At 45.9% G+C, this 22,473-nt stretch overlaps 1 protein-coding gene across 2 annotated transcripts in view; it reads right to left on the reverse strand.

Moving 5' to 3' along the window:
• EXPH5 (exophilin 5) overlaps positions 1–22,473 on the reverse strand; it is a 59,246-nt gene that overhangs the window by 17,867 nt on the left and 18,906 nt on the right. Inside the window, exons 2-3 of one of the 2 annotated variants that reach the window (XM_077341602.1) lie at positions 18,728–18,885; positions 14,317–14,497 (exon numbers count right to left, since the gene is read on the reverse strand). In XM_077341602.1, the coding sequence (XP_077197717.1) occupies positions 14,317–14,497; positions 18,728–18,885 (339 nt within the window). Of the gene's footprint in view, positions 1–6,598; positions 6,860–14,316; positions 14,498–18,727; positions 18,886–22,473 lie in introns of those variants that run through there. The other variant, XM_077341606.1, reaches the window with a different exon arrangement.

Consider the following 22,473-nt stretch of genomic DNA (forward strand, 5'->3'; position numbering starts at 1 on the left):
ACATCTAGCACTATTAATTCCGAATGCTGTTGTTTGTCACCCAAAGTTCTTAACCATAAGCGATAAATAAGCATTTTCCAGTGAAATGCATTGCTTGTGCCATCCTACAGACACCTCAAAGCTTCCCTAGATAACTTTGCGAAACATTTTGAGAGCTATTTTCCTGATATATTATACCGGCTGGAGTAAATGATATTCGGTGGTAAAATTTAATAGATGTCTAGGGTAGCTTTATACCCTAGGCGCCTTTTTGTTTACAGAAAAAAGCTGTTAAGTGAGGAACTTGGGAGACATTATTTACTGCCGAGCTTACAACAATGATCTAAAATGTCAACATTGCAGAGTCACTCCTCCACATATCCTGCCAGAAAAAAACACAAGTCAAATGGAATTAACAAATTATCCGTGTTAGAATGTTTCTCCTCTCTGCAAGATGCCACTTCTTTTCACGAAACCCTGGCTGAGAAAGCCTCCTCTAATTTAAGCAGCTTTTTCCAGCTTAAACAAACAAACAAACAAATTTAGTCTCTAATACGGCACTATATAAATAAAGTTTCAATCTACGATGCTACTACATACAAATATATATTTTTAACTTTAGGCGGCCTTAATACCCCATAGGTCTTCTTTTAGGCCAGGGGTAGTCAAACTGCAGCCCTCCAGATGTCCATGGATTACAATTCCCATGAGCCCCTGCCAGCAAACGCTGGCAGGGGCTCATGGGAATTGTAGTCCATGGACATCTGGAGGGCCGCAGTTTGACCACCCCTGTTTAGGCTATGTAAAATCACTATTCAGTGTGATTACTCTTACAGCATGAGATGCAAACTTAAACATATTGATTTAATCAGGCTCCATTAATGATGCCTCCTAACAGAGGGCTGAGATCATCGCTGCAATTGATCCACCAACGTCTCACCTGAAGCCGCTGTCCTGTCTAGCACTCCAAGGGATGCTGATGATGGGCGTGTGACGCGCTGGGCAAACAGGAGGCTTCAGCCTTTCTGTCTGCCTCTTAGAGGCAGCTCCATAGGTGGGCAAAGCACCCATGTGATTGATCTGTTTGTGCAGTTAAGCGACCTGGGTGGGGAAAAAATGATGTGCCCTAAAGTTGCAGACAGAATCGGGACGTGGAAACCAGTCATTACCTGGTACATAAAAGCTTGTTGTGTGGGTGGACAGAGTGCATTTAGCAACTCCACGCTGCACGTAATGCTGTCAGTTGTCACGTGAGCTTCCCTATATTGTCCACAGACACTGTCCCTTTAAAAGAGGCTAAATGTGTGGAAATGGGCAACTGAAACTTTATACAAGGTGGTAGTCAACAACATCGCCTGGTAAATAATGTCCTATCAAGCCCCTAATAAAGGAGTAGAATATTTTTCTTCAGGCCTGTTGGCAACTATACAAACTGCATATAAGCTTCTGCTCCTGAACTTCCAGTGTATTTAAGACTAATTATTCCCAAAGGATATAAGCTATTGATTTGTCTGGATCAAAAGAAACAAATTCCTTTACTAAGGAGGCTCAAAAGGTCACATTCCTGTGATACACCAGCTTGGTGTAGCGGTTAAGAGCAGCGACTTCTAAACTGGCGAGCCGGGTTTGATTCCCCACTCATAGCCAGCTGGGTGACCTTGGGCTAGTCACAGCCCTGATAATGCTGTTCTCACAGAGCAGTCCTGTCAGAACTCTCTCAGCCCCATCTACCTCATAGGTAGATGGGGAGAGGAGGGGAAGATGATGGCAAGCCGCTGTGAGATTCCTTCAGTGAAAAGTGGGGTATAACAGGGAGGCATACAGTGGGGTACAGTGCCATAGAATCTACCTTCCAAAGCAGTCATTTTCTCCAGGTGAACTAATCACTTTCACCTAGAGATCAATTGCAATACCAGGAGATCTCCAGCTACCACCTGGAGGCTGGCAACCCTATTTCATTCAAGTGAATTGGTTATGTATGGTGGCTCACCACCAGGGACCCAATAAACCACCTCTTTTGCTGGCTGAGTGGATTGTACAACATGCTCTAGGCAGGTCGCAACACACAGTCTAGTAAGGTGAAACTCTCCAAATGAAAAGTATGCAGGAGCTGATTCAAACATAAGCTTATTTCATGAAAAACTTTCAGTTCAGCATGGAGTATGGTTCCCAGACCTGACCTGGCCACCAGCAGGCGACTGGGAGGCACAGGGACGTGGAGGGACAGCTGTGGGCAACAACATGCCTCTCTAGGAATCACTGGAAACTCTATGCTAAAGCCATACAGTTTGTGGTAATTTCTAGAGAGGACTGAAAGACCATCATCACGACTGGGTCAATGGCTAAAGGTATCCCCTGTGCAAGCACCAGGTCATGTCTGACCCTTGGGGTGACAGCCTCTAGCGTTTTCATGGCAGACTCAATACCATTTTGCCCCCCAGCGAGCTGGGTACTCATTTTACCGACCTCAGAAGGATGGAAGGCTTACTTAGCCTTCAGCCTGCTGCTGGGATCGAACTCCCAGACTCATGGACAGAGCTTCAGACAGCATGTTGGCTGCCCTACTACTCTGCGCCACAAGAGGCTCTTTGGGTCAATGGCTACTTTCCCATATACTCCTGCCCTGGTCTCTTGCCAGTTAGTAGGCAGTGCCTTACAAGCCATATTAGAACACACCTTGACGGAGATGGGGGGAAAACATTCTCTTTTAAGCAACTGTATACAGAAATACTTAATAGCAGAGCTTTTAAAATACTGAAACACCAAGACACCTTAGATTGGACCACTTCGGTCTATGCCTACATAAAATTTCAAAAGGGAAAGTTATAATAAATATTCATAGCATCGGGGGAGTTATGATTTCCCCCGGAATGAATTAAGTGCTTCTTACTTTATAGAAACTGATTTTTAAAATGCCACTTCACCCTCTGGGATTTTATCAGTTGGTTCATTTTAATGATCTCAGGTTTTTATTATTTTATCCACGGAGTCTCTGAAGAGGTAGCTTACACGTCCGCAGTGCCGGGCCCACTGCCTCTCCAAATATACCCCCCAAAGAGCATTATGTTCTCCTGGTTCTAACAGACCCAAGACAGATTTGGCTGGATTCAACCAGGGCCTTTTTGGTCCTGGCCCCCGCCTGGTGGAATGAGCTCCCAGAGGAGATACTACCAGCCCTGTAGGCGCTCATTGAATTCTGCAGAATAGGGCTCTTCCGCCCTCTGGTTGAGGGCAGGCAACCAGAAACATCCCTCCTAACATTCCGGATGAGTCAAGTAATTTGATGGGGCTTGGAAGCAAAGAATGCCAACTCAGGGTTGTGTGCTTTGGCTGCCTTGGTGATCACCAATGCCCAAGGCGGCCAGTGCTGTGGCACTGAGAGGCCGCCGCCACCCCTCCTCTGCGCCACGGCACTGGCCTCCTACGCACCGCTTTGGGCTTCAGTGATTGCTGAAGCGGACAAACCGAGCTGAAGCGCGCAACCCTAAGAGTGTTGCTCTTGATAGTTTTAAACAATTTATGTTGTTTTACTGCATTGCAGGTTTTGTACACTTCCCTGAGATGGCTGGGCTGAGAGGGACGGTCCTATAAATCCAATAATAAATAAATAAATAAATTTCTAAACACATTTAAAAAAATTTATTCTAGAGCTCGCTAATGAAAAATAAACGTGCTTTTATTCAGTGATGAAATTTTACTTATTTTCCAAACGCAAAACCTGCTTTCTGCCCAATCAGAGCCATCATACTTTTTGCATGTTGTAACATACACCATGAGTTGCCTAAAGGTCTACCTGTTTATTATCGTCTTCCATGGCCAGGGGCCCTTTGCAGGTCTGGTCCGTTTTTGTACTGGAATTTGTAGCCTTTCTGTTTGCAGCATTATACAGCAGTCAAGCCTGAATGTAATTTAAGAACTGAATGGCTGATCAAAGCTAGTGAAACCCCCTTACAGGTAGCCAGCGGTTCCCAATATTTTTTTAACTTGCAGGCACCTCTGGGATCCTGACACAGCGTGGTAAGCACAGCCACAGAATGGCTGCCCCATAAGGTGGAACCAACCATACAATGGTTGTCTCTGCTTACACCCAATCATTCAGCTAAGATACTTGTGCTGTGGAGGCAGATGCTGCCAAAGCAATGTTTTTAAAAATCTGCCTAGCCAATCACATCGCCCATTTCCCATGGCCAATGGCCAATTAAAAAGCCTCAGGAACCCAAAAGTTGAGCTGCAAAACAATGTTAAAAAATTGATACAAATATTTGTAAGAATAGGCTGCCTAAGGAAGTGGTGAGCTCCCCCTCACTGGCAGTCTTCAAGCAAAAGTTGGATACACACTTTTCTTGGATGCTTTAGGATGCTTTGGGCTGATCCTGCGTTGAGCAGAAGGTTGGACTAGATGGCCTGTATGGCCCCTTCCAACTCTATGATTCTGTGATTCTGTGATTTATTAAAGTACATCAATAATATATTTAAAACAAAGTAAAAGCAACACATATTTAACTGCACATGACAGAATAGACCAAATGTGTTTTGACCCACAGGGGTCTTCCTCAGTGTTTCTAAAGTATCTGGTTTGGAGCCCACCTTCTAAAATACGTATTATCTGAGGCCATCACTCTCAGCTCTTGCCTAACTGTACATCAAGAGTGCATTTCCACGTGTGTCAGGAAAAGCTTTTCTAGTTGGAGCGACACCGAACAGATTTTTCTTTGCCGCCCAGCAAACCTTTAGATTTTGATCTTATACGAGAGAGCATTTCACGGAATAAATTGACCACTGAGGAAGACCCCTATGGGTCGAAATACGTTTAGTCTATTCTGTCATATGCAGTTAGATATGTGTTGTTTTGACTTTGTTTTTAATATATTATTGGTGCACTTTGTTTGATAAATATTTGTATTGATTTTTTTAATATTGCTTTTCAACTCAGCTTTTGGGCTCCTGATTTCTATTCAGGTTGGTTTTCAATTCCCTTTTTGGTTTTGCAATAAAAAGCCTCACTGGCTGTGCTCACTTTCTAAAATCATGGGGTGGGCACCATGTTGGTCTTGGCCAGGGATTCCTACACAGGAGACCATGGGGGCTCCCTAAGGGGATCCGCGGCCTTTCCCCCCCTTCTTAAATGGACTCAGCCACAAGCTAGAGAAATGGCCATTTCCAGTACTCGCTCTCCCCCGCCCCTGAGCATGAATGGGTTCTCCTGGATTGTGTACCTGAGAGGGAGTAGGGCCTGCATACCTACTCCTGCTGTAGCTTCCTGTCTCCCCCCCTCCGCAGTCCTTCTGCAGCCTGCCTGTTAATGCGGGGTAGTGATGTCACTTCCGGTGACATGGTACTTCCAGGGGCATGGCGTGACCAGCTGACATCACTTCCGGGGCTCCTCAAAGCCTGAGGAATTATTTCAGGGGCTCCTCCATGGTCAAAACATTTTAAAAGGGCAGCAGCCATACTTATGAGAAACAGCAGCGAAACTCACAGATTTCCTGAGTCCGCAAAAGCGGCAGGATAGAAATCCATGACATTCAGTTTCTCTCTGTTAGTGAAAACATTGCCTACAGAGTCGCTGAACTCCATGCAGCTGGTACAGGAGCCCGGGCATACATGCAGGTGGCCACCCTACTAAAATGTCTCAGAGATCAAACGAAAGTACAAGCGATGCGTAAAGTATAGGCTTCAAGAGAATACTTGGCCCTGGGTAGCCCAAGCCAGGCTAACCCGACAAGAGAGACGAGAGGGAAGACGTTTACAGTGCTTTCATCCCAAAAGAGATTAGATCAGTTTAAATGCAAGGACTAGCAATACAACTGGTTTGAGAATCAATCTGATAAACGTGCATTATTGCTCGGCATGTCCTAAACTTAAATACTGCTGCGGAGTGGAGTTCCTGCTCTGTTTATGGGGTGGGGGACGTTCCTATCCAGTCCTTATCTCGCAGCTTCTAACCTTTACAGTCCCTAAGAGGTTTTATTTCACAGGTTTTCCTCCCAGAGGAACCACCTGTCATCTATTTGAATTACGACAGGCGAACTTTGGCAAGCGTCTTTTTGGAAATCTTTGGTTGGTGTTTTCCTGCCAAGTTACCGATGCCTGTCAATCATCCGCCCAGGCTGCTGTCACTGTTGTGATGGTTTCTTTTTTTTTTTCCTTCCTATTGCCATTTCAAAAATGCATTTAAGGAACATGTGTTTGTTTTTTTTCCTGGCGAGGCTCCTTTAAGACCTTTCACAACAGGAAGAAAAAAAGACAAAACACAGGGTTTTCCTAGCAAGGAGTTGGCAACGGAGGGGAAAGAATCACCTGTACGATTCCTGACTGTCAATTAGCTGTTAAAGTTGGAGAGAAGCAGCCGACATAAGCAGTACTCTGCAGCATAAGGTAGATATTTCCCACTGAAGATATGATGTGATTATTCCAATCCCAGAACAAAATAAAAGGTATTGCTGAAGGCAAAAGACCCAAAAGCTACGCTGTCCATCTAGGTAAACAGGAGAGGGAAAAGATGCCTGCATTACCCTTACAAACTTACGTAAACGTGCTTTAAAAAAATCCAATCTTCAGGGCTTACTTCCGAAGGACCCAACCCCCTCCCCCCAAAGGTTAAAGGAACGCTGCTTACCCCAGAATCACTCCTCACTGCAAGTAGTTTTGTCTGCCACAACAAGGGTTTGCTCTCCTTTTCAGTTTACTGTCCTCAGTCTCTTTTGAGTCCGATGTACTTTGCAGCTTTCATTTCAGAACCTTCTCCTCCCCCTTCCCTGCACTTTGGTCCTCCCTGGACTGGCTTGTTGTGTATTCAAGCGAGCTCGCTTTATTGTGCTCCAGCAGCAAGTAGGAACTGGCTGGCTGGCTGACTGGCATGCTTTCGTGCGCGGAAGAGACTTCCCTCCCCAAACGCTTTGTCATTTATTTGTAATGCACTCACAGGCGCAGAAGCGCAAGCTGAAAGGAACAGGCGCCTTTTCTGTTTTGGGTTGTGGCTTGAGAAGTCAGAGTAGGATCTGCCTCCTGCAGGACCACTTCTGCCAGAAAATGCTCCTGTTTATTCCCAGTAGGGGTTCTGGGTATGTGGGTGAATGCACTTTTTAGTGGCTGTGACCGACCAAGTCGAGTGAAAAGATTTTTCTCATCACGGCTTCTGCCCCCCCCCCTGCAAAGAAAGGATACACCTTTCAACGTGACTTTCTGCTAGGGTTGCCAGCTCCAGATTGGGAAATACTGGGAGATTTTGGGGGTGGAGCCTGAGAAGAGCCAGGTTTGGGAAGGAGAAGAACGTCAATGGGGTATAATGCCATTGAGTCCACCTTCCAAATTAGCTATTTGCTTCAAGTGAACTGATCTCTATTTATTTATTTAATTAATTAATTTATTTGGTAGATTTTTATCCCGCCACTCTCCGAACGCTCGTGGCGGGTTACAGAAAAAAAGATAAAAACCTCAATAAAACTACCCCTAAAAATTTATAAGTTACATAAACCCCAAGATGGTCGTGACAAAACCAATTCAAAGAGTGCCTCCCCCAACCTCCAGGGTAGATAAAAGGGGATGACATAAGCCACCAGAGGGGGGTCAGATCTCCCTGGGTGCACTGGCCTCAAAGAGCTCCGTCTTGCAGGCCCTGCGGAATGCTCAACGCTCTCAAAGGTTCCACAGCTCTTCTGGGAGCTCATTCCACCAGGTCGGGGGCCAGGACCGAAAAGGCCCTGGCCCTCTGTTGCCTAGTGGTCCACTGTAATCCCTGGAAATTTCCAGCAACTACCTGGAGGTTGGTAACCTTTCTTTTTGTCTATCACACTGCAGTTAAAAACACAGGAGCCCTGTCAAAACACAGATCTGGCAACCCTCACTTGACGGGGCCAGCCTTAAACTGGATCAGAGTCCAAAAAGTCCAAAGAAGAAGAAGAAGAAGAAGAAGAGTTGGTTCTTATATGCCGCTTTTCCCTACCCGAAGGAGGCTCAAAGCGGCTTACAGTCGCCTTCCCATTCCTCTCCCCACAACAGACACCCTGTGGGGTGGGTGAGGCTGAGAGAGCCCTGATATCACTGCCCGGTCAGAACAGTTCTATCAGTGCCGTGGCGAGCCCAAGGTCACCCAGCTGGATGCATGTGGAGGAGCGCAGAATCGAACCTGGCATGCCAGATTAGAAGTCCACACTCCTAACCACTACACCAAACTGGCTCTCATATACTGACTGGAATTAATTTATGGGGACATCATCTCAGTTGTCCTTAGGACGGCTGAGCAGGACATGACTCTTGAATACTTCTGTCAACTCTGACTCTGGCCAAGCAGTTCAACAAAGTGCTTTCCATAGCCCAGATGTGAAAATTGGCAAAAAGGAACTCATCTGGCTACCATTATATACTTTGAACTGAAAGCTTGTTTTCTGTGCTTTGCACAAGAATGCTCTTATGGGCAGTGGAGGTACTTGCCCCTCCTTTGGTGCGTGTGTAGGAGGGTGTGTGCAAAAGGGCTTAGGAAGTTCTGCGGGAGGGAAATTTTTTTCAGTGGGTGAAACTTTCTTCAGTCCTGCTGCAGGGTTCGGGAGAACTTGCCAATATTCTGTCTCCTACTCAAGTGTTTAAAAGGCTTGTTTAAAAGGCATAGAAACCATTTGCACCTGGCTTCCCTCCTTCCCAGGAACACAGGCTACGCTCCTAGATGTCAAGCCACAGAACCTGGAAAACAGGAACTCCTAGAGTTATTAGGGCAGCTGCATTTACTTCCACCTTGCCTGTACCGAGAGGCAGTTCAGCCAGTCCGGGAAGCTGGGTGACTCCTAGACTCCAAAACTACGCCACCCCCCCCCCTCCGCTGAAAGATCTTTGGCTCTTCTTCAGACATCTGGAACCCTCTCAGTACTTCATACCTGCTCCCAGTTAACCTGGTTTGGCAGACCCCTTAGGCCAGGGGTGGCCAAACTGGGGCTCTCCAGATATCCATGGACTACAAATCCCATGAGCCACTGCCAGCATATTGATGGGTATTGCACTCCATGGACATCTGGAGAGCCACACTTTGGCCACCCCTGCCCTAGGCTTTCAGCTCTTCAAACTCTGAACTATTACGACGCTTGCCTCAGCGCAAAAATCTGCCCAACTGATCCACCATTAGTTGCAAAAAAGCACAAAATGGGGGTTGGGGGGGGAACCACAGATAATAGTGATTTGCACAACTTCCCTCTGCTTCCTCTTGAAGCTAGTTTCCAAAGTTAGCCATGTTGGTCTGCTGTGGACCAGTTACAGTGGAATCCAGTGCCACCTTAGACACCAATAAGAGTTTCAGAGTATAGGCTTTTATTTATTATTTATTTATACTTAAATTTGTATACAGCCCCTCTTGGACTTGCCACCTCGGGGCGGTTAACAGCAGATTCAACAACCATATTACATTACAAATTAGGTCATAAAGAACAATAAAAAACACAATAGAACAATGTAAAATTTTAAAGATTTCAAGAAAAATGTGGGTTTTCAGCACCAATGGTGAAATGACCTGGGAGAGTTGAGGGCCCTGACAGAACCTTCTCAATTCCATGGGGCCTGGGAGTTGGAGGTCTTCCGCCAGGTCTTCGGTTGAGGCCAGTACTACTAGCTCTAAGCCCCCCCCACCCCGGTTAGCCAGTCCATCATCCCCCCCTCCTTTGTGCCCCCTGAAGCACTCTTACCCAAAGGTCTGTTGAGCTGAGGGTGGTGGGAATTTTCACTACTAGGGAGTTTTTTTTAATAAGAGATTTTATATTGTTTTAGGGGATTTTAATGTGAGGCTAACTACTGTTACCCACCACAAGTCTTGCTTCGGAGTGGCGGGATATAAACTGAAATATGAATAAATAAAAATAATCTTATAACCCACCTTCCCTATAGGCTCAAGGTGGGTAACATCAAAATTAAAACATCACACTCAGATAAATTATAACAATAAAATCAATTTTAAGTTTTTAAATTAATTAAATTAAAAGCCATCTCTTCCTTATAGTTAAAAAAAAAAAACTCTAGGAGGGGACTCAGCTGGTGTCCAGGCAAATTTCTTCAAGATGGTCCAACCTTTCCCAATAATGACTTCCTTGTCAAATGAGTCTCATACAGCTGTCATCTATGCTAACCCAAGTCACAACCATCTGCCTCCAAACAACTTGCAAAAGTGAGCAGGTGTGGCTTTCAGATCAGTGCGGAAAGTCATGTGCAGTGCTTGTGTGTCTATCATTTAACCTGCTTGCAGTGTTTTTCCTCAGATTTTGGCACACCTCTCTCCTGGAAGCACAGCTCTCAGTCTCCAAGACTTGAGCAAGGCTATTAATGATAGGATGTTCTGGAGGTCATTAATTCATAGGAGCGCCATAAGTCAGAAGTGACTTGACAGCACATGGCATGCACACAGTCCTGGAATTCCTATGAGCACATCCCCAGGAGAGATCTGCAGTCGGTCAAGGATGCTTTCTGAAGCTGCCCTCCAATGGCCATCTACTAGTTTAGCACGAGTCCTCATAGAGCTTCCAGAGGTCGGGAGGGATGGCAAGACGTCACTCTTCCACCAGGGGTTTGGTTGAGGCCAAGGGTCGTCATTACCAGGCCCACCAGCTGGAAACCCTCCACCTTCCTTTCCATGCCTGCTTAATTTCCAGGCATATGGGGAATAATTGGAGTGATGATTACTGACAGGTTTTAATGTATCTTAAAATTTAAATCTGCCTTGGTTTTCAACCCATAGCTGTGAGCCGCCCTGAGACTGCTTGGAGAGGAACAGCCTCTAAATAAAAATATTCAATAAACAAACAAAAACCGAAGAGCTAGGTGTGAGTCCAATACCACCTTCAAGACCAACAGCATCTTCAGAGTATTAGCTCTGAAGAGTCAAAGCTCCATTAGATACCTGGCTTTGTCCAAAGCTTAGGCTCTGGATAGCTTGTTGGTCTGTAAGGTTTGACTGGGCTTGAATTTTGCTGTTCTCCTGAGGTCTGAGATGGCTACCCACGTGAATCTTGTTTCCAGATGTGTTCTTTGGAACCATTCCACCCTCTTTGTTGTTGAGGATCTTTCAGACAATAAAGTGACCCACCTTTGCCTGTCTCAGAGGCAGAAAATAACCTGGCAAGTGTCAATTGCTCCTACCCCCAGTTATGCTAATGCCCTCTCCCTCTGAACTCCGTCCAATTTGTCAGCCTTTTGAAATTAAAACTCGTTGTTTACCCATGAGTAAATGTTCAACTTAATTACCATGAAATCCAGGAATACCTTAGCTGCTTTCCGCTTCAGGGCACCAACAGGATTACAGCAACTTTGTCCAGCAGGTCGCTGGGTGAATGGTTATGGAATGCTAGGATTTAACATTTTTACTGTGTGTCATCAGAATATAGTGCGGTGAGGAGGGTGAGCCTTAAACTGAGAGTTGTGCTCAAAAGGTTGTTTTCATAGAATCATAGAGTTGGAAGGGGCCATACAGGCCATCTAGTCCAACCCCCTGCTCAACGCAGGATCAGCCCTAAGCATCCTAAAGCATCCAAGAAAACTGTGTATCCAACCTTTGCTTGAAGACTGCCAGTGAGGGGGAGCTCACCACCTCCTTAGGCAGCCTATTCCACTGCTGAACTACTCTTGACTGTGAAATTTTTTTTCCTGCTATCTAGCCTATATCGTTGTACTTGAAGTTTCTTGTGATTGCCTCTGACTGCTCTAATATAACAAAGCAGGGCCTGCAATCAACGACTGGGTGGTTATTTAAAATATATGCGGCCACCATCCCATTCTGAGCTTCCTCACCTCATAGAATCATAGAGGTGGAAGGGACCTTCAAGGTCATCTAGGTCAGCCACCTGCAGAATGCAGGAAATTCTCAACAACCTGCTCACCACAGTGACCTCAATTCCATGCCCAGATGATGCCCCCCTCAAAAAAAAAAAAAAAAACCAGAATCCCTGGTAAGTAAAGCCAGGAGGAAATTTGCCTCTTAGGGAATGGAGTTTGCCAGCTCCTGAATCAGCTCTAAGGATACCAGTTAGCAGTTAGCAGTTACATAAAAAGCTCCTTCACCTGATGACTTCTTCCCAGGAGCCATCATGTGGTCCAGTAATCCCATTCAAGGCATTCAGAGATCGTTTGCCATTTTCTGCCCCTGAATAGCTGCCCTGGACTTACTTGGTGGTCTCGCAACCAAGTACTAACCAGGCCCAACCCTGCTTAGTTTCTGAGAGTGAGACTAGCCTTCAACTAAAGGTAATAAACAGCAAACAAACTTCTCTAAAAGGGACAGAAGAAAGCCAGGCTGGTATAGAGATGTCAGAATTATGGTGCAGCTTCATACTAAAGAGATCCATTCCCCTGGAGAAAATGGCTTTTGGGGAAGGTGACCTTCATAGCATTAAAGGTAAAGGTAAAGGTAAAGCTATCCCCTGTGCAAGCACCGGGTCATGTCTGACCCTTGGGGTGATGCCCTCCAGCATTTTCTTAGCAGACTCAATACGGGGTGGTTTGCCAGTGCCTTCCCCAGTCATTACCGTTTACCCCCCAGCAAGCTGGGTACTCATTTTACCGACCTCGGAAGGATGGAAGGCTGAGTCAACCTTGAGCCGGCTGCTGGGATTGAACTCCCAGCCTTGTGGACAGACAGCTTCAGACAGCATTTCTGCCGCTTACCACTCTACGCCACAAGAGGCTCTTCATAGCATTATACCCCACTGAATTCCCTCTCCACCTCAAATCTCACCCACTCCTGGGTCCACTTCCAAAATCTCCAGGTATTTCCCATCCCAGAGCTGGCAATCCTAGTCTGGTAGGTGGCAAAGAATGTGTCACACTCAGTCTTCATGTAAAACTAACTCAAATAACCTTTCAAGAAAGGTGGGGACCTTGCAAGGAGGCGGCATAAATGGAGCATTCAGCAAATCAGTTCAGAGATTGCCCTGTTTGTTTAGCCTTCACACAGGGCCCTGCATGTTTCTGCAGGGAGCCCTTGCATCAGAGGAGGCCCTCAGAAGGTGACAGGCAAGCAAACTCTGCCTATGCTGCCAGAGGGGAAAACCCGCTCAGGTACAGGTAGAGAAAGTGAGCGTTCTGATGTGGAAACACAGGAACAGTCAAGGTGAGGCAAATGACCCATAAACCAGGGGAGAAGTGCAAGTTAAACCATATAAATATTTAGTCTTTGTTCTTCACCAGGGCAATGATCAGCAGCTCTCCAGCATATGCGCAGAGCCAGTTTGGTGTAGTGGATAGGAGTGTGGACTTCTAATCTGGTGTGCTGGGTTTGATTCCCCGCTCCCCCACATGCATCCAGCTGGGTGACCTTGGGCTCCCTACGGCACTGATAAAGCTGTTCTGACCAAGCAGCAATATCAGGACTCTCTCAGCCTCACCCACCTCACAGGGTGTCTGTTGTGGGGAGAGGAAAGGGAAGGTGACTGTAAGCCGCTTTGAGCCTCCTTCGGGTAGAGAAAAGCGGCCTATAAGAACCAACTCTTCTTCTTCAGAGTTCTGCACATGAAAAGCCTCTTCCAAGTTGTTGTAGAAAGAGGGAAATGCTCAGCCCATCTTGTTAGAAAGTCCTATGCGAACACAGAACCAGGTCACCAACGGAACAAGACGCTGCTGGGATGTATTGCTATTAGTATGAGCAACATCCAGGGCTAGCCTACCCTATTTCCTGACATTAGCAAGCCAACACACATGCTATGTTTGCATGGTCTGTATTCTATTCACGACATCCCTCCAACAGCCACATTTGACCAAAAAATCATAGCTATGTCAGGGGCATCGCCACAGTCTGAAAATAAACTATGGGCATATTTTATGCCTCTAACTGTGGAATAATTCAACTGAGCTATACAAACCATGCATTGTACATGAACCCAGAAGGTTCAGCCGGTTGCTGCTGCTGGAGATGTGTCTTTTGCATGTTCCAAAGTATGCAAATACCCTACAGACATTACAAAGATGACATACTCAATGTGAAAACAGTTCTCATGTACATCATGCAACACCATTAGCGCAAAACCATCAGACACAGACGAAGAAAACAATAACGAGAGATGAGACTTGATATTAGAGCATCAGATTTTCTCAGAATTTAAAAAAAATGTTACAGTCACAGAAGGAGGAGAAGAGTTATGAATCTCGCAGGACATGATAATATGGGAAGATTTCATGGGACTTTGCTTTCTCCTCCAGGGGCCAGTAACAGTGCCGGGGGTGGGGGGGGGTGCATTCTCAAATCTGAACTGCATGTGGATATTGTCACCTTTTAAAAAAATGCTAAGACAAACTTGTCCTGGATTTTCAGGAGTATTTGTGAGAGAGGCCAGAGCAACTGAAGGGATACGGGCAGGGGGTTTCTAAGCTTACCGTGGAAGGTGATGGTCCTGCGGAGGGGGTGGTGATGGAAACTTCAAAGACTGCCTTTTCGGTTTTCTGAAAGCGGAGAACAGAGACGCAAATGGTGTCCGCAGTCCTCCCAGGATGGAAGGCGACCCATTTTTCTGGGCTTGGGGGCTTTGTGGGGTAGAGGGCTTCACAGCTGTAGAATCTAAAAGAAAAAAGGATGCGGCTGAACAGCTTGCATGCAGTTCCTCTGATATAAATAATATAAATGCTTCTGCACAGATACTCCTCTATGGGTCGGGCTTCATGTTTTCCAAAGATTGCATGGATATGTGGGTGAGAAAAATGTCTTTCTTAACTCTTAGGACCACCAATCACAAATCTTGGGGGCAGGCCAAAGGACTGAATCCAGATATCCCTTCTCCTGATCCATCAAAATATCAAGGGGGGGGGACTATACCTCAGTGGTCCCCAACCTTTTTATCACCGGGGACCACTCAACACCGGGGACCACTCAACGCCTTTTACTGAGGCCTGGTGGGGGGGGGGGGTAGTTTACTCCTCTACTCTCAACCACTGCCCTAACGCTCTCTGATCACTATGGTAATGTTTAAACATCCCTTCAAAATAAGATACAGACACGCCACAACAACGAAGTGTGTTGTAAAGGGCTGGGGGGGGGATGAAGTAAAGGGCTGGGGGGGGGAGAAGGCGTCCTTCGGGGCCCACCTCCAATTAGTCGAAGGACCACATGTGGTCCGTGGCCCACAGGTTGGGGATCGCTACTTTAGCTTACTATGAAAGGGTTAGTGGAGGGCCATAGGTGACCAGGAGTAGAGATGTGTGATTTGGCACAGATAAGCCTAAAAATACTTGAATCAATGCTGATTCAGGGTTTAGGGGGGGCTCATCCGAGCCAAATTGCACATCCCATTAGTTTAAGTAAGCCGAATCAGAGAAGCCTGAATCTATTTGGGTTTGATTCGGCTGATTGAGAAAGACCTCGACAAACAGCTGACCCTCAGGTATTTGTCTGGCTCTGTGCTAGGGGGGAGGCATTTGAATATCCAAACAGCTGATCTGTAAAGAGAGCCTTATCTCCACAGATCCTGTTTGTTGGCTGTGGCTGAATAGATTCAAGCTGTACTTGAGTCATCCAAATCCCTATACTGATAACGGGATTTGGATGATTTGGGTATACCCAACTCAATTGGGTCCATATCGAAATGGTACTTAATTATTTCCTGGTGCACATCCCTAGTCAGGAGAAAGCTACACAGAGATCCAGTGGCTTAGTCACTTCCCCAGTGAACACACTTGGCTGGGATTCAGCCAGCAACAGCGCAATAGGACACATTGCAATTTCAGAATTCAGTGTGGCATGCCAGATTCTGCACTAGATGGAATAGGAAAAGAATAACCAGCCTGACTAGAAGTATGATACCCAAAGTTTTCATTGTCTCCATGTGTCCGTGGGGACACAGGGCCCCCCCCCCCAACCTTGCTAACACTAGACACAACCAAGTTCCATCAGAAGCAATAGGACTTAAGTCACTTATAACTAATTTGTTCCAATGGATTGAATCGTATTTATTTTTAGTAGGATCAAGACAATCATCACAATTTAATCATTTTCTGGAAGAACAGGGATAACAGGGTGGAGTCCAAGTCTATCATATCCAGTGGGAGTTTGTCACAGACTTCAACTAAGTCCAGCTGAACATCAACTGCATGTCTGTGGAATGGAGAAATCACGGTGTGTAATAACCAGACTGGATGGTGTGTGCCAGTCACAAAAACAACAAATCAAGGCCACCCACAGACTAGGGAAAGGCTTCTATATACTCAGAGGACCCCCAATCGGTGCATGAAAGTATGATTGCATAAGCTAACCAAAATAAACTGGCCCCTCCCCCAAACCCTGGCCTCAATAAGGACTGAGCATGCTTGAAAAGGCATGGATGGGAGAAACACTTCACCTCACTTCACTTCAGCCCTGCCCACTCCCCTGAGAGATTAAAAAACAAAGCACCAATATCTTGTTTTTCTCCACGTGCATCCAAAGAGCTTACTGAGTTGTGGATGGGCAGATTTTGGGGGTGGTGACTCTTCTATAATTACCCTCACAGAAATCTCACTTGTCCACACTGGGCTAGCATATTAAACTGACTGATGTAATCGTGTCTTGAGGCCAACTCCTCCTCTTATCTGTGTCCATGTCAAGAAAGGCAGCAGATGGGGCTCCATCTTCTTGTCCCGATTACAGCGTCACTTGTAGACTTTCTGAGTCCCATCTAATCTGTCAGGGCCCCACTCATCCGTTCCATTTATCTAAATTGAGTTCCTTTCCTCTGGCAAATGGATTGAGAAGTGCCCTCTTTTGTAATCTGCAATCTGATTTATGTGAAGTGCTCCTGCGTCTCTCATCTCCTCGAGAAAGACAAAGGAACTCAAGTGTGATAAGTCAATCATTACATTACGGTTTTCCCTGGGATAGAGTTTCCCCCTGCGATGGAACTCCTAAACAGTCTTCGTAGAATAAAGCTAGCGCTGCAGCAATTTCATCAGATCATTGTAGCCATGAGATTAGCATCTACAAGGGGTCTAATTCCAAAGCAAAACCAGCACTCAGCTGGATGTAGCTAAACTCTTTTAGGATACTTTTATTTTCATGGACTTCTGCCGGGCTTCTGGTTGAGGCTTCCAGTAACATCTAACCACCAGCTACTCTGCCTGTTGTCACCAGGCTGTATTCCTCCATAAGGGTTATGTTAAGCAGACCCCCCTTCCCATATAAGAACACAATTATAGGCAAAAGTAGCTGCGTGATTTTAAAATGTTTTGATTGTATTTAATTAAAAATGTTTATTTTTGTATATATTTTTTAATTTATGTATTTTTTGGCATTGTATTCTGTTCTGTGCCTTTTTGAGAAAGGGCAGAATAAAAGCCAAAACATATATATGTGTATACAAACATGAATGTATAAATTTCCACCTGAAAAACTCCACTAAAAGTCACCCCTTCTAAACTGATCTCACTACAACTGGTAAAAGCTGACATTTTCTATAACAAGAACAAAACCAGCATGCAGTAGGCAGTTTTTGATGGAAATGAGTATTAGAGCACCAATGGTCCATCTAGTCCAGCATCCTGTTACACACAGCCAACAACCAGCCAACAACATGCCATGTGGAGGTTCCCTTTAGTCTAAAGTTACCAGAATTCTGGGGCCGTAAAGCAGGACGCGCCGCAGTGGCAGAGGCGGCGAGTGCCGCGGTGGTGCAGTGGCGGCCTCCCTCCCTCCTACCTTGTCCTTAGCGGCTGCGCCGGGTGGCAGGAGGCTCTGCGTGCAGCGTGTCCTCCCGGCCCACATGCAGGGTTCACGCCCAGCCTGCCCCCCTTCCCTTTCTCCCTGTAGCCAAGGCGGGTCCTCCCATGTGAGGGAGGGAGGGTGTGAGGCCAACTCCTGCATGCGCTGCCAACCGCCACCCTGCCAGGGAAGGGAAGGGGGAGGGACGTGCCTACTCCACCTCATCTTGGCGCAGCCGAGCTCCCGCTGTGGGGACTGCCAGCCCACCCTGAGTGTGCAGGCGCGGCCGTACAGCGCTCCGCCACCGCCGCAATGCCTTTTCCCGGGGGGCTCGGCCGACCACAGGCCTTCCTCGCCGCACCCGGACGCTGCGGGACAGTCTGGCAACTGTCCGGGACGCGGGGCAGTCCCGCCATTTGCGGGGAGTATGGTTATGTTACTTTAGTCACCAAGGCAAGTAGCCACTGACAGACGTATTCTCCATGAATCTGTCTAATCCCTTTGTAAAGCTGTCTATGCCTGTGGCCATGTCTACATCTTCTGGCAGGGAATTCCACAGTTTGAACACTCACTATGTAAAAATGGGCCAAAGAGACATCATTAATACCCCATGGACCTCCCCCCTCCCTCCCCCCCCAAAAAGCTTGTAGTATCAGTGACTGCATTTGTACAAAGAAAAAAGCCCCCAGAAAATGGATGCGAGGATCCATCTTTGTCTACTTTAATGAGGGGAAAAGGAAGCAAATATTTATCTAGACTATTTCCCAGTCTCACTATCTGCTCTGCTGGAAAACAAAGTTTCTGGGTAACTGAAGGCAGGGACTTTTCAGTAGTGGTGCCTTGCCCTTCCCCTGAGGCATGCCTGGCATTTATATTACTGCCTTTCAAGCATCGTGCCAGAACAGGTGTGTTTTCACAGACTTCTGAGGCGATCTATCCTAGTCTGAGGGGCAGTTCTATGAGACTACTGAATACTTTTAATGCTCCTCTTTGCTTGTTTTTTACATGGTTTTAACGTTTAACATTTTTATGGGTTTTGTTTTTATGACTGTATTGTTTCTTGGCTTGTTTATTCTGAGCTGTTTCAAGCAAATAACTCGTCTAAAAAAATAACTGACTTACCAGGTTTGATGGCTTTTCTCAGCCGATGAGCTAATGGTTGCTTAATCATTTTGCTGACATCAGTTTCATTCTGAAATTTTATCCTCTGTATTTCTTCAAACCACCTTCCAGTCACTCCCGGAAGCTCTGAAGTATCTTCTTTTTTCTTATGAAGTTTGCTAAAACAAACAAATATCGAGTTTCAACATTTTTCTTTCTTTCAAGAGTTGCTCAGCGGCATTCCCAGAGGAATAGTTCTTTGTTTTTTAATCAGATTTTTATTTTTCAAAAAATAAAAGAAAGAAATAAGATTGCTACACATAGTATATTATAATGCTTGTACACTCAACAATGTATTAAAAATAACCTCCTTCGAATTCAGCTTTTTAAATCTTTTTAAATAGTTCAGATAGGGGCCCCACTGTTCTTGAAAGACTTCTTCACTTTTCCCGTTGACCGTCAACGTCAGTCTACCCATTTTGGCCAAGTCTGCTAACTTGGTCAACCAATCTTCTATCGATGGTAATTCTTGTGCTTTCCATTTTCTAGCCATAACTAACCTGGCTGCCATCGTAGCATAAAAAAATAGTCCTCTGGAGGAATAGTTCTCTTATTTAAAAAATTATCATCTTTTTTAAGTCCAAACATATATTGGTGTGTGTGTGTGTGTGTGTGTGTGTGTGTGTGTATCCCACCACTGTCCGGAGACAGTTTTTATCAATTTTGATGGTACTGGGGATTTATGATTGATTTTAATAGGGTTTTTAATTGTTTTCATGTGACCCGCCACGAATCTTCGGACAGTGGTGGGATATATAATAAATAAATAAATAAATAAAATCAGCGTTATTGCTCAGTTAAATAAATCATAGGTTAATCACATGTTCTAGTCAATTAAATCAATTATATCTGCACATATTTCCATATGAGAAAAATAGCTTTAAAGGAGAAAGCCTATTCGTATTGCTTGAAATTTGCTGAGGGGAGTCTAATGAAAGTGGCAAGCATTATCTTACTTATAAGTAGTAATTACAAATAATTTAAAAAAATTAAAGTAATAGTAATGAATAATTATATTAATAATTTAATAATTTAATAAATAATTTAATTGAAATAATTGAAATATCTGGCGTTGGATCTAGTCATTTTTTTTGCTCGATCTTAACCAATTCCCTTCCGGGTTACAGCTGCTGTTTCACATGGCTTTTTCTGGGCAAGTCCCATGATCCCAACATAATCTTTTTGGAGGTCAAAGGGTACCTCTTCCTGCATTTTTCAGAGGGACTGCAGGAAACCCTTAAACATCCAGCGCCGAACTAAGCAAAGGCGCCTTCACAGCTTCTAAAAACTACTTTAAATCAGTCAAACATTGCAGCGCAAGTATTTATATCAATGTGGTGAGCACCTCCAGTAGGAGATCTGCAACTAGAATCCCCAGCAACAAATCTCCCCCGTCCCCTGAAAACTGCTAATTGGCCCTCTAGTAGCCAGCCTGGTAGTGATAACTGTGACAATGGGGCTTGCTGGTGGTTGGCCTTGAGGGAGCTTAATAGTTGATAGATGGAGTCCTGACCCAGCATCCCCCATGGGATGGAATGCACCACTACCATCAGTACGATTACCTAGCAGCAAAGCCCGGTGCACACAGGAATGCACTGGTTACTAGAACAGGGGCCATGTGCAAGCCCCCTCCCTCCCCCGGGTGCAGCAGTGCTGACCATGCAGGGCTGGGAGGCTACAGCATCCTCAGTGCCCCCACGGGCTGCCACACAGGGGGGGGGGTCCCTCCCTTTCCTTCCCTCCCTGCTTGGCCGGCTTAGCATGGGGATGTGGGCGGTCCTGTGAGCGTAAGTGGGTGGGGGAAGCAGTCAGGGACTAAGCACAGAATTTCTGATTGGTCCCTGGGCCGAGTGACTCCCTGGGGGGACCAATCAGGTAGGCTGTGCACTGCAGTTTGGGTCTTTATTATGGTTTATACCAGTATGGTGTAGTGGTTAAGAGCAGCAGCTTCCAATCTGGCCTCCACGTGCGGCCAGCTGGGTGACTTTGGGCTGGTCACAGTCCTGTTAGGGCTGTTCTCACAGAGCACTCCTGCCAGTTCAGTTCCACTCTGTTGTGGGGAAAGGAAGGAAAGGCAATTATAAGCCGCTTTTTTGAGACCCTCTTGGGAAGTGAAAAGCGGGATATAAGAACAAACTCTTTTCTGATATCATGATGCTAGAAGATGTCCTCTGCCAGTTCGTTGAACAAAAGGCTGATTAATATCACTAATTAGATTTTCTTGCCAGTAGGTGGAGCAACTTGCCTCCGATTTGAAGCAAGGAAACAGAAATGCTGCTTCTGAAAAGGCATCACAAGGAACCTGCCTGCCTTCCCCACTTCCAGATCAGCTTGTGGGGAAATGCCTCCAGACTCCTTAACATGTCTGGCAATTCTCACATTCCCTCACGAACAGCAAATGCATCAAGCAAATGCATTCACCCTTTCTAGGTGTATGTAGATGAGTTTGTTTCTCATTGTTCCAGAAAGAAAAGCAAAACTTGAGAACAGTCAGTGTTCTAAAATCAGCTGTGCCCTCCATTATCTACAGCAGGGGTGGTCAAACGGTGGTTCTCCAGATGTCCACAAACTACAATTCCCATGAGACCCTGGAAAGGGCTCATGGGAATTGTAGTCTACAGACATCTGGAGAGCCACCATTTGGCCACCCTTGCTGTAGATAATGGAGGGCACAGCTGATTTTAGAACACTGACTGTTCTCAATTTTTTATAAAATTGGAAGGAGATATGAGATAATAGTAAGCAACAGATGGGAGACTGCTGACCGCCTCCCTGACCTGACCCGATGTTACCCCCTCTAATGGAGCATCCTCCGAGTTTGATATTTCATTGAGGAGGGGTATAAGGGAAAAGTAACAAGCAGGGAAGGATCCAGAAGATACCCCCAGTTGTCACATCTCTGCAGGGTGGCCAGTTCTTGCTTGGGAAATACCTGTAGGCTTTGGTGGTGGAGCTGGGAGTGAGAGAGATTTGGGGCAGGGAGGGACCTCAATGGAGTACAATGCTATGGAGTTTACCCACCAAAGAGGCTATTTTCTCCAGGGGAACTGATCTCTGTCACCTGGAGATGAACTGTAAAACCGGGGGATTCCCTGTGGTCCCAGCTGGGGACTAGCATCCCTACCTCGCTGCTTACAATTGCCCTGCTTCTGTTTAGAACCATAGAATCACAGAGTGGGAAGGGGCCATACAGGCCATCTAGTCCAACCCCCTGCTCTACGCAGGATCAGCCCAAAGCATCTGGAGGGCCCAGGTTGTTTCATATAAATCAGATGACAACTCCACTTGTACACAAGTCAGCCACCAGTACATGTAGTTACCCCCTAAGTAGTCACAAACACCAAAACACCTGAGCCTCCGGGGAGGGCGGTATAGAAGTATGATAAATAAATAAATAAAATAAATAAAAAGTGTACCATAGGCCAGGGGTAGTCAACCTGTGGTCCTCCAGATGTCCCTGTAGTCCATGGACATCTGGAGGACCACAGATTGACTACCCCTGCCATAGGTGACTCTAAATGAGAGGAAATAGCTTTCCTACAATATGAGGCAGGGAATCTTAAGCCAATGCCGTTCTGCTGGAATCCTGAAAGTAAAGACCACTTGATCAAGACAGAACCCATACAAGTGGGCACAATATCACAGAGTACATCACACCGCTGCATTCAGCATGACGTAAAATCCTCCCACTCAGCCACTCTGGAATA

This window comes from Paroedura picta, chromosome 6, assembly GCF_049243985.1.
Source record: "Paroedura picta isolate Pp20150507F chromosome 6, Ppicta_v3.0, whole genome shotgun sequence".
Taxonomy (NCBI): Eukaryota; Metazoa; Chordata; class Lepidosauria; order Squamata; family Gekkonidae; genus Paroedura; species Paroedura picta.